Source organism: Drosophila yakuba, chromosome 3R (genome assembly GCF_016746365.2).
Source record: "Drosophila yakuba strain Tai18E2 chromosome 3R, Prin_Dyak_Tai18E2_2.1, whole genome shotgun sequence".
NCBI classification, from domain to species: domain Eukaryota; kingdom Metazoa; phylum Arthropoda; class Insecta; order Diptera; family Drosophilidae; genus Drosophila; species Drosophila yakuba.
In genome coordinates, this window is record NC_052530.2 from 4,437,715 (window position 1) to 4,450,324 (window position 12,610).

The 12,610-nt window shown below is 41.7% G+C and overlaps 1 protein-coding gene across 1 annotated transcript in view; it reads left to right on the plus strand.

The window, feature by feature from the left end:
• The window catches only part of LOC6535495 (protein couch potato), a gene marked incomplete at its 5' end in the record, with an annotated part of 50,629 nt that overhangs the window by 33,029 nt on the left and 4,990 nt on the right, over positions 1–12,610 (plus strand). The window contains 8 exon segments of the mRNA XM_002096090.4: positions 7,513–7,590; positions 7,653–7,706; positions 7,830–7,892; positions 9,338–9,482; positions 10,439–10,641; positions 10,756–11,114; positions 11,472–11,509; positions 11,645–12,276. Coding sequence (XP_002096126.2) covers positions 7,513–7,590; positions 7,653–7,706; positions 7,830–7,892; positions 9,338–9,482; positions 10,439–10,641; positions 10,756–11,114; positions 11,472–11,509; positions 11,645–12,276 — 1,572 coding nt within the window.

Below are 12,610 nucleotides of genomic sequence, written 5' to 3' on the forward strand. Positions count from 1 at the left end.
TATTTAAGAGGAGCGTGTTTAATATGCGTACTCTGTTGTTTGGTCAATCGGAGCAGAACTGAACAGGACATGACGGAAAAGTAACGAAAGTAGTGGCGCAGGATGGGCGCTCGTTAGCCCGGGGATAACCAGAAAGATGGCTCAAATCTGGCACGAGTAGATGGCCAGAGGGGGATGGTGGGAAGTTGGTAACAGGACATATCCTAGGCACGTAATCCATGTCCTCCTTTCGCTCTTTCCATCTCCTCACTTGGCTATCTCCGTGATTGACCCAAAAATGCGATGATTCGTTTTGATTTTTCACTCTGTGTTCCGCATCCACTCCTGCTTAAGCCAGTTTTTCTTGTATTTTTTCTCGGCTCTCCAGCAAATTGAAAACAAAAATATGGCTCGGGGCGAACTTTTCAATTGGGCTACCAAAAATTCAATGAGGGAATTTTGCAGGACGAACAATAGCTGGGAAAATTGCACGTCGAATCACATTAGTTTGTTTAGTTCACAAAGCTTTCGGAGCTTGCTTTTTCTGATTTGATTACTTTCAATTGACTTAGTGGAAAAGTTTGGCCATAATTAGCCGTAGAAGCCAAACGCTGTTGATCTCTAGCTAGTATCAACCCTAAACCTGCTATTTAACACCTGCACTTCAACACCTTACACACATGTACATACACAGTGCCTAGTACCTACACAATTTTCCCATTTTCCATTTCCCTATCTCCCTTTTTGTCCCTGTGGCCTGCCACAACATACTTTTGGCATAATAAATTAGCTGCTCGGGTTGCTGAAGCTACTGCTTTTGCCACCGCCCTTCCTTTTGGCACTGCGGCAACTTCAATCTTAATTAACTGATGTCGACGCAGTTTACAGTTATCTGGCGTTACGGCCATGGTAAATGTGTCCTGTATATGTGGCCACATATCACGTATACGCCGCATATGCATTTTACTAGATGGCACTTGAATTGCAATTAGCAACGGGCGTAAATTCGTCTAATGAACCTCATCTATCTATACATCGATGTTATCAAAATGTAGTAGTAATTAATGACCTAAGTTTGTTTTATATTAATGGAGATAACTTTTGGCCAAATGTTATATCAATTCAATTAGAGAGCGGCCAGTTAATTACTCCCTTAATAATTTTGTTGGTGAAAACTTTTGCTTGTCACTTATCCTGATCCTCTCGCACATTAACATCATTTGAAAAATGCTTCCTATCAAATTGTCTGACAATTTATTTGCTGTATAGAAATGATTTTCTCTATTGTTTTGTCATTTGTCGCCGTTGGCTTTCCCTCAAACTTTTGTTTGAGTTTTTCTGTTCCGCTCTCTGTTCCATTTCGTTCTGCTCCGCAGGCGGAAACAATTCGTTTTGTTTTGCTTACCTTGGCCTAAACGTTGAATTGTTTGCTTATGCCGCCGAGGCGAAGTCCTTGTCCTGGTTTTCGGGTGGGGATATACTCACCTACGAGCTGCCTGATAAATTTTGTAGTTTATTTATTGCAATCACAGAAAATCTCATAAATTAGAAGCATCTGCTGCTGCTGGGGAAGACTTCGCTCCAGCTCAGTTCATAATTAATAAGCCAGCATAACTGACACAGCACTTAATCCTCAACTTGACTTTGCCCAAAAAGTATGCAACGAATATTCCCTGCAAAAGTCATCGCTCATTTGTTATGTAATCCTTTTTCGGCCAAGGGGCTGCTGCTGATGTTGCTGTTTTCCTGCTTAACCCTTAACGCCCACCGTCCGCTCGCAAGCGAAAGTGTTAATGAGTTTTAATTATTTAAATTTCGATGTTACTGCCACGTCGGCTGCTGTTGCAATTTTAAGGACATCTGGGCTTTATTTATAGATATTATATATTTCATGGGGGAACAAAGCACCGCCCACTTTGCGACTTTTGCTTAACTGCAGCAATTCCCAGTCGCAAACTGGTGTTCCTGGCTTTATCTTGTTATAAATTTTTGTTATTTCCAAACTGGCAAGCAGCACAGGCAGCAACAACAAGACTATTTCGCTGCTGGCAACGAACTTTTGTCAGCCAGAGTATAAAGTTCGGCGTTTGTGTGGGTGTGTGTGTTGCAAATAATTTGCAATCAAAAGTTGCCGGTAACGGAAATTCCCAGTGAGTGTGTTTGTGTGTGTGCCAGCGTGAGGGGGCGTGGCTTTGCCTCCAGCGGTTTATCTCACCCAGCATCTGAATCTCACACTGCCTTAGGTTTCCAAATTTCTCATCCGGATTGTAGGCTAATTTATAAAATAAGCTGCAGCACAAGCAAAGCTTCGAGTCTGCGGATGCTTCTTCGTGGATCCCAATTAAAATATTGGTTTTAAAAGCGACTTATGCTAAGATTTGGCCAACCCAAATACACTTTAATTAAATGCAAAATGGCGACTGGCGCTAATTACCCGCAACACCCCGCGATTCACTTGCTTAAGAAAAGAAATGCCGCACAAGAAAATAAGTGAGCTAGGATGGGAGTAAGACTGAGAATGGGAGCAAGTGAGAAAACTGAAAGAAAAAGAAATGAGAAGGAAAAAAAGTAAAGGCCGGGAAACAAGCTTAAACAATGGCTGGAAGCGGAGTCAAAGCCAAAGCAAAACAAAAACAAAACAAAGAAAGGCTAAAGCAACAGCCAAGATTGTGAAGAGATTAAAACCGCAACCAGGCTTAATTGAGCGGAGGAGGAGCGGCGAATGAGAAGGAGCCAGTAGTCCACATCGCGTATACGCGATGTTTGCCAGGCGCGTGAGCTAAATGCCAAAACCGAAGGAAGGAAAATCGAGGAAAATACCAAATGTTTTCAGCATTGCTATGCATTGTGATGCAGCAGTGACAACGCAAAGAAATGCACCCATTGACAGGGACGGCAATAGAGATGCAGAAAGAGACAGGCGCAATCGCAGCCATTTGGTATTCTTATTTATCCTTTTCACCGAGTCTACAGTTCACATTTTGTATGCAAAATGCGCCAAAGCAACTACACCAACTACAGCAACATCAATGGTGGAAAAGGGAACAATACAATGGAAAGCAACAACAATGCGGACTACAAAAGTCAAGCCACATGCATTCATTCATTTGGTTTACTCATTTAGTTGCAGTTTTTTTCTACCATTGCAGCATTTTCCACTTGCAACGACAATTGAAGATTACACTGAGGGAAAATAGTTCATTACATTTCATTGCAATTTAATTAATTCAGAAAATAGTTGGTAACCACGAGTTGTTTAGGGAACTTTATGAAGTTAGCAAAAACCAAATTTGAATTATACAAATTATGTATGATATGTTAAGACGATTATAATATGAAGCATACTTTATCAACGCTACTTTTTCCGGCTTACTGGCAACAATCGCTGCTGCAGCACTTGAAGATTTTCCACGGATGCTGCTTTTGTTGCCACCAAAGCAAACTTATTGTTATTATTGTTGTTCCGCCGCCGAGAGCAAAGAAAGGAGAAAGGAGCGGAGAAAGCAAAGAAAGGCTAAGCAAACACAAGTAGCTGGCAACAAAGCAACAACAACAGCTACAGCACAACAATAACAAATTGTAACATAAACTTTTAGCCACTGGCATTTTAGTTGACTAAATGCTCGACGTAATTGGCTAACAGCGAGGAAAGAACGCAATAGAGTACAAAAGGGAAAATCAGAGGCATTGGAAACTAGATGCAGACTATTGAAATGACTTTGGCCTGACCCGCTTTGACATGAGAATCGAACAAATCAGGTTAACAAAAACCCCTAACAGGGTCCAACAAAAAACCTCTTTAAATAGCGATCAGATTTTCCTAAAAATTACGTCGAAATTCATAAAAATACAATCCGTGTACGCTAGCTATACGGATAAAAAATTTAGGTATGAAATAAATGGTACTTCAATGAATGTTATGCAAAGAAAAAAGTGTCGCAAATGCAAATATTAATTAAACACTAACAAAACGGTATAAAAAGCAGAAAACACAACTTGAGCACAATTTGTTAATTAAAGTCAACCAGTAGAAATGAAGGGAACTGTAATGCAAATAGTGCAGCGTCAAATGTTGGAAAATATTTGCACAATTAAATTCGGTTTGATTCGCCTAAGCTGAATAATTTTTAAGTAAACATAATTACACAGTAAACTAATGTTATTTAAATTCAAATAAATACATCTAGAAAGGTGGTATATTTTGTGATTAAATGAGCTCAAATTATAAAACCAAATGTATTTTCAAATAAATTAACACCAATCAAGTGCTAATATTTCTCCATTTCGTACGCTCATTTTGCTCCATTCGACATTGCCATCAACTTTTAGCGTGCATCAAGTGCAATTTAATTACCAGGGTTTCAGCTATATATAGAACATAAAAGCTATTGAAGCCATGCTGTTTGCTTTGTGAAAACGCCGCCGAACGATAAAAATCAGCAACAAATCAGCTTAAAAGTGGCTCAAAAGCCTCTCTCATTAAGCCGCAGCACATGGGAATATCGTGTATGCAAAATTGTTGGGGCTAAATACTCGTAGTTTTAGCGTCGACTGCACCACGTTCAAGTAATTGGAGGCTACTCTGGCCGGCAAATTGTTTGCATTTATATGCCATTGCCACGCCCACGTCAGCGGTGCATGGGCGTAAGTGACTGGCCTGAACTGGTATGTATGTATGCAGAGTGTGTGTGTGTGTAGAGTGTGTGTCATGCTTAATTATTGTAAGTCAACACTTGACTACCGAGTGATTTATAAACGTTGTTATTTTCACCGCTTATGCTGGTTCAACATTGTTGAGAGACAAGGTGGCCTTCGCCGTGCGACTGCAAACTCCTAGTTGCCAACACTGCGTATACGCAGTGTATGGAATCGTTTGGAATACTCAGCTAAATCACCAGAGTTAGAACATTAATTGCGGGCGGAACAACAAATGGAATCAAGCATAATTATAAACAAAGTTTGGCTAAGGAATATAAACTGGCAAAAAGGGGTGGGCGTGGCAGGCACTGCGGCAAACGGAAAAGACAGGGAGAGGGTGAGTGGGAAATCGGGGGATTTTAACTTCTTGGCAACAAACAGCAAACCGCAAAAAGCAAAAATAAACACACTGGGAGAGAGTCAGACAAAAGTGGGGAGTGGAGCGGATGTTTTGCAAGCCAAAATCAGAGCCAAGTTGCAAGGTTGACCAAAAGACAACAGCAGCAGCAACAACCGTTTTACTGTATTTAAATGGGTTTTGGCAACTGGAGTTGGACAAACCTCAAAGTGCAACAACAACAGTTGCAGATACATTTACAGATACGGATACAAAAACAAAACACCCACAGCATCGAAATCAGCCACAACCACTGAGAACTTTAATTAGAAGAGCTGGCTCTATAAAATTAAAGATAAAAAACAATGTACCATATATAAGTTAGAAAAGAACTATATGCTAAATCTCCTCGAAGGCATACAAGGGGAATGCCCTCCATTTTTCATATTTCTATTTAAGTAACAGCAGTAAGTAGTAATATATAGTTTAGATGGTATTTCGATTGTTCTCAGTGCTTCGATACGCTGTATCTTGCATGTGCACACCAAAGTTTGCGTTTAAAGTTGAGAGTTGGCCGACGAGTTGGAGTTGCAATTGCAGTTGGAGTTGCCAAAATACTAAATGTCTATCCGCAATGCCCACAAGCACACAATCCAAATCCACGTTCCCAGACAGAGTCGCAAAGATAAAGCCATGTATAGACAGCGAAGGAAGGGGGAAATGGTGGAAAATTTATAGTCTTAACTCGTATAAGAATGAATAAAAACTTCAACATCTTTTCCAGCACTTGCCCAAAGTTGATTTACACTTTCTGGAGCATTTTGATAATTGCATTTCAATTGCCATTAGCCCCACCACCGCCACCATCGCCCCCAATTCCACAATTCCAAGCAGCCCTTTTCTAATGAGCCTGCTAACTTGGCTGACTGCCCTTTTCCACCCGCAGCCTCATTATTGCCTTTAATTAGCCGACCGCTGCATAAAAATTAATTTAAATTGCTATTTAACTGACCATGCTGAGCCTTCTCCCAAACCACCTAGGCTTTTCTTCTCTTCCCCCAGCAGAATTTGGTTTTTGTTTTTCCGCTGGAGTTTTGGGCAGGACTTTTGCTAATTAATTAATGAGAATTTCTGCGATGAGACAGTGAACAAATACAAGCGGCTCTCGTCGGCGTTTCTTATCCGGCTTAGCTGCACTTGAATGTTCATCTGTGATGAAGGATTTTCCCCAGCATCCAGCTACTCAGAATTTTCTTAATAGACAATATGCGTGACATGTTGCCAACCTGTATCGCTATTTCTATAAAACCAAATTTAAAACACACAAGGGCAGAGTTTGCAAGAGATTACAGCAGGGAAAATAAAAAGAAGCTAGATGGCAATGATAGAACACGTTTTAATTTTGAACACAACATGTTTGCCGCAAGGGGATGCAAACTGGGAAAAAATCAGTTGCTCGGAAAAAGTAAACTTCATTGTCATGGGAGCTGTACATTTTGATATTTTAAAAGCCAGTCGTGACCTTGATCGGAATCAGAAGTAAATTTGAATGGGAAAGGTAAATGCCTAATGAAGCTTATAGAACGCAAACTAGTTGGTTCTTAAATAAGTATTTTGTACAGAAAATATTTAAATTTAATAAACTCATTTAGCTGCAATGCACAATTATGCTTCAAATTAGCTGAAGGCGAAAACTGTGTGAAACAGTACATGTTTTTTTTGATTAGATGACTTTGTTTCACTCCGCCTGAAAGCGTTATACATTTTACCTTTAAGCTAATGACTCTATGGCTTTAAGGACCAGCAACAAAGTAAATTTACTCGTTCAGCACAAAATACCTGCCCGAAAAAGGACGAAAAAGCGGAGGGAGTGGAAATGTAACCCAGTTGCACACTCTCACATTCATCGCTCAAAAGTAACGCACGCCACCTCGACTCAAACATTTTCGCCTAGGTGTTAAAAATAAAAAGCTGTCAGGGCTGGGGACTCATTTAGTCCCTGCAGCACAGCACATGTGTGTAAAAGTGTGTTTTACCTGACTCACCTGTAATACGTATTCCCCTGGCCCCTACCCCCTACCCCCTACCCCTAGTCCCTATCTGCCCCACCATCGCCCCTGGCTCCAACAAACTAAAGTCACGTCTCTGGCGTTGTCATAATGAATTCAGCGTTTATGGCGCTTATTCCATTTGGTTTCATTATCAGTGGGTACATGTGAACCCCACCGCACCCATTTGCCACCCCCTCCGCAATGTCGTGTGCGTGGGAGGAGGGCAGGGGGGTCATGAACTTTTTCGCCGAGAGAGAGGGGGGTAGGGTTTGGGGGCGCACAAAGCGCATTACAAACATTTGAAGTTGAAAATTGAGGCTAAAGGTTGTATTTGTGTTTTCGCAGCGACAACGTGACAGTTTCAACTTAATTATGTAATCATGGGAAATTGGTTTTGCGAACTAGCAATCATCTAACGATTCTCTATCTATCTTGTCATCATTGCAGGTTCGCACACTTTTCGTCAGTGGCTTGCCCATGGACGCCAAGCCGCGCGAGCTCTATTTGTTATTCAGAGCCTATGAGGTAGGTTTCCAATATGAAAGCTAAATAAAAGCATATTTGATACATCATTTATACACCTACAGGGCTATGAAGGATCTCTTTTGAAAGTAACTAGCAAAAATGGCAAAACTGCATCGGTGAGTAAATGTTTTCTTCCAAACTTCAATATTACCATTGTTTCCTTATGATGGATTCAGTTTCCTTGCAATTTCCTTATTTTATTTTTCAATATTTTTAATAACTTACATAAATATTTGCAGCCCGTTGGCTTTGTGACATTCCATACAAGAGCTGGAGCTGAGGCAGCTAAACAGGACCTGCAGGTAAATATCCACACCAGATACACCTACATCCTTGTACCTTTTATAATCAAAAGAACACCAAAATGATTTAGCAATTTTTATGAGCTATGCGACAAAAAGAAAATCCCAGAAATATTTTCTCAGCGACAAGAGCAAATAAATCTTACACATTTAACATAAGAACTGTAAAGCACCCAATGAAAAAGTACTGAAACTACGAAAACTATCAAAATACTTGTATACTCGTATTGCCTGGCTTAAATACCTTTAGGCCCCCGTTGCCGCTGCTCAAGAATCGAGCTTCAAACTTCTTTTACATCACCCAAAATCAAAAATCACCAAACAAAAAACGAACAAACAAACAAACAACGATCCACACGAACATGTGCTTGCATTTAAAAGAAAGAATCTTAAATTTCACAAAATCGCATTCGCATTAAGTGTTTCCCTCTCTGTCTAGCCTTCGCTGTCCCGCTATCTATGTATCTCTATCTATAAATCTCTCTGTCGTTCTATATACATATCTCTCTCTAACTTGCCATTGAGTTGTCTTATTTTTTTGGGTATCTGCATCCCCTCCCTATTATTTGCTCATTCTACAAAAACTTTCTGACACGCAGAGAACACAAATACACACGTAAACTGGTACACTCATCACACCCACACTTTCACCTCCATCTCTGGCAAATAATCTGCAAACTGGCAAAGCAAAAAGCACCATCAAACAGAAAAGCAACGTCTCAAGCCTGTGGTGCATGTCCCCCAGCCACGCCCTCTGAAGCCAGCCGCGCCTGGAAGAGCACCCTAAAGTTCCCTGAAGATCCTGACGACCCTCAAGCTGAAAGCATTTTTGATTCTTGCAATTGTTCAACGATACAAATAACTAAAATTTGAACAGACTGCTAAAAATATATTCTTATAAAGCAATTAGAACTAATCCAAATTATTTTTTTAAAACTTTACTGAAAGTAATATAAAATTAAGAAATATCGTACTAGTGTTTGTAAAAAGTAATTTTCATAAGCGCAGTATAGGATTTTCGAAAAATTAATTTCATTTGAAAAAAGAATAGGGTTTATACCGATTCAAAGAATTTTCCCCAATAAGCCCACCCCATAGCCACACACCATAGCTAAAACCAGCCGTCACGACCCCAAAACCAAAACTCAGAATTCCGAGCAGGCACCACGTAATAGAAATTCTACGTTGAATGTCTCCCGCCCCAGAAACCCCAAGCAATAGCTCTCCAAGTAAAAAACAAATGAGAAACACGATTTTGAACACAACTTTTTTTGTTAACGTTACTTTCACGCGACATTCAAAATTATTTTTGGCGAATTGTTGCAAAAAAAACTACTAGAAAAGAGTCCCACGAAACCTTTGAACTTTGCCGAAAGAATAAATTACTTGAAAAAAGAAAACCATGGAAAATACAAACCGCTGTATTTTGATCTGATCATTTACAGCAGGGTGTACGCTTCGATCCCGATATGCCCCAAACAATTCGCTTGGAATTCGCCAAGAGTAACACGAAAGTGAGCAAACCCAAACCACAGCCCAATACAGCGACAACAGCCTCACATCCTGCATTGATGCACCCACTCACTGGACGTAAGTAAAAAATGAACAAAAAATGAAAAATAAAACAAATATAAAACAAACAGTAAAGAAATAATCAAAAGTAAAACCAAATAGCAAAACGAAATGAGAGCTCGGCAGCTGCTAGTTTCATTGAGTTTGTTTTGTTTTCCTTTTGTGTATGTAGTTGATATTTATGAAATACCGATAGTATGTGTAAGGGTACAAGAAATCCGAGCCGAAGGCGTACTCGAGCACCTCCTCCTAACTATTGACAAACCACACACAAACACACCAAACACACCGAACACTCGCACACTGATACACCGATCTATCCAACAATTGAGCAGTTGAAAATGTTATATATGGAAACGAACAAAACAAAACCAAACTAGCTTCAAGTGCACACAACTTAAATATATCGTATATACTCGTACATATATATCGTAAATACTTTTGTATGCTATATCTACCATATCAAGTTGTTATCTCTGCATACTTCGAGTCGCTATTAAGTTATATTTACATTCCCAACTAGGTTACAGCCACGACAACTGCAACATCTATATATAATGTACTGCACTTTGATCACTTGCCGCACTTTGTGCAACTCACACACAAAAAGACTCACGCCTCCAAAAAACAGAAAAATAAAAATAAATAAGCCAAAGAGCTAAAAGTTAGTACTGAATATGTAGGCATTTAAATCGTATTCCCTATAAATATTTAAAGCAATTAATTAACTTACAGAGATTAACTTTAGAGTCATAAAGCCATTGATAAATAAGATGTTTTAACAAAAGACTGAGGCAACGAACTTTAAATATAAAAAATCATTTCTTAATATATTTGTTTTTCGTTTGGAAACCGTTCTTGTTTTTACTATTTAGATTTTTGTCAACTAAAACCAGTGTTTAATACTCAATTAGTACCCTACTTAGGTGAGCTGCCATCTGATTTACCCCAATATTTCTCTTCTCGACTCGCAGATCTGGGCGGTCCCTTCTTTCCGGGCGGACCGGAGCTATGGCATCATCCGCTAGCCTATTCGGCCGCCGCCGCCGCCGAGTTGCCAGGAGCTGCTGCACTGCAGCATGCAACGCTAGTGCATCCAGCCCTGCATCCGCAGGTGCCAGTGCGCTCCTATCTCTGACTAAATACAGACAAAGTAATGGAGCAGCCGATGCATCAAGTAAGTGGAACCCACGATATCCATTAGAATTAGAAACATCTAAGAAAATAAAACTGTATGTTGTACCTCACTTTCTTTTAAATAAGCCATTAATACTATTTCCCCACCTTGCAGACTCAAATGACCATGCCGCCACATCATCAGACAACTGCTATTCATCACGGAGCTGCGATGGCTCACATGGCTGCGGCTGCGGCAGCTGCAGCTGCTGGGGGAGGTGGGGGGGCGGCCACCGCTGCTGCGGCACCACAGAGTGCTGCTGCGACGGCCGCTGCAAGTGCCGCTGCAGCCGCAGCTGCCTCGCACCACCACTATCTGTCGAGTCCGGCGCTGGGCAGCCCGGCTGGATCCACGAACAACGCCAGTCATCCGGGCAACCCGCAGATCGCGGCCAATGCGCCCTGCTCCACGCTGTTTGTGGCCAATCTGGGGCAGTTCGTGTCCGAGCACGAGCTGAAGGAGGTGTTCTCTAGGTAAATTGCACACGAATAATGCGAAGCCAACTTTGTAATCCTTACGAGACACAATGAAAACTGCACTGGGATCACTGGAAACCATCACCACAGTATAAACCACCCGATCACGATTACGATCACGATCACGATCACACATTACCATTACAAAATAACAACCACCACTCTTGATGGCACTTTGTGAACTTTCTTAACCGAGTACTAACCGAAAACTTTTGCGTTCTCTTCCTTGGTTCGTTTGTTGCCCACCATCCCACCCGATCACTCTTCTTGTATGATACATGATAACCGATAACCGACATATATATCTAACAACAAATTATATATATACCCAACTATGATAAATAATATGCACAGTATGCCTGGCTTTTGTCGCCTACGAATGCACACAAAAGGTACGCACCCAATCACAAATTCTATGCCTATTACTTTGTCTTCAACTCTGACCTCAACCAAACCAACTTCAACTTCCTACTCCACAACAACCACATCTGCGACTGCGAATGCGTCTGCGATTGCTCCTGAAGCAGCCATGGCAACAGCAACTGGCTCAAGCTGCTCCACCAGTAACGGCAGTGGCAGCAGCAACAGCAACCACAACAACGCTGCGGTGCAGCAACATCCGGTGGCATTCATCGAGTTCAAGGACCCACCGACCGCGTCTCAGGCCATGCAGCAGCTGCAGGGTAAATATCTGCTCAGCTCGGATCGCGGTTCCATCCGCATCGAGTTTGCGCGCAGCAAAATGATCAACGAGGTGACCATCATGAACACCAAGGCACCACCGCCACCACCACCACCCACTGCCGCAGCTGCTGCTGCTGCTGCTGCTGCACCACCGCCACCACCAGCACCCATGTACATCCTGAACGGCGGCGGAGGGGTCGAGCACTTGCTGGTCCCTGCACCACCGTCGTCGGCACAGCAGCAGCAGCAGCAACTCCAGATGCAGCAACTGCAGCAGCAGATGCACCTTCAGCAGCAACATCAGCAGCATCAGCAGCATCAACAGCAGCAGCAACTCCAACTGACCGTGGCAGCACCCTGCACCGCAGCAAGCACCACCACCCACAGCAGCACCACTAGCGTTGTTGTTAACTCACTACAGCACCACCAACTTCATCATCCAAATCAGCACCACCAAAATCATCTCTTTAGAGACGTATGTATTATTCTGGGTGAACCAAATGAACCAAGTTTCTTCTATGTCTGTGTAGCGTAATCTAACCCTATCATTACTATTAAGTTGCTTCACTAAACTGCACACGCGCTTAGCCCTTAGCCCATTAACATTAGAATAAGCCATTCAATCCGCAAAAAGGTTTTCACCGGCCCGAAAGTCTCTCATATGCATGAACCCCGAAACCCTGAACCCAGAACCCAGAACACCCGAAACCCAAATCCAGGAAAAAGGGGAAACCCATTAACTATTTATAAAATTTTGCAAATTGTTATTGTTAAGCTTGCCCGTTTACTTTGCATGCTACCTCCACCAC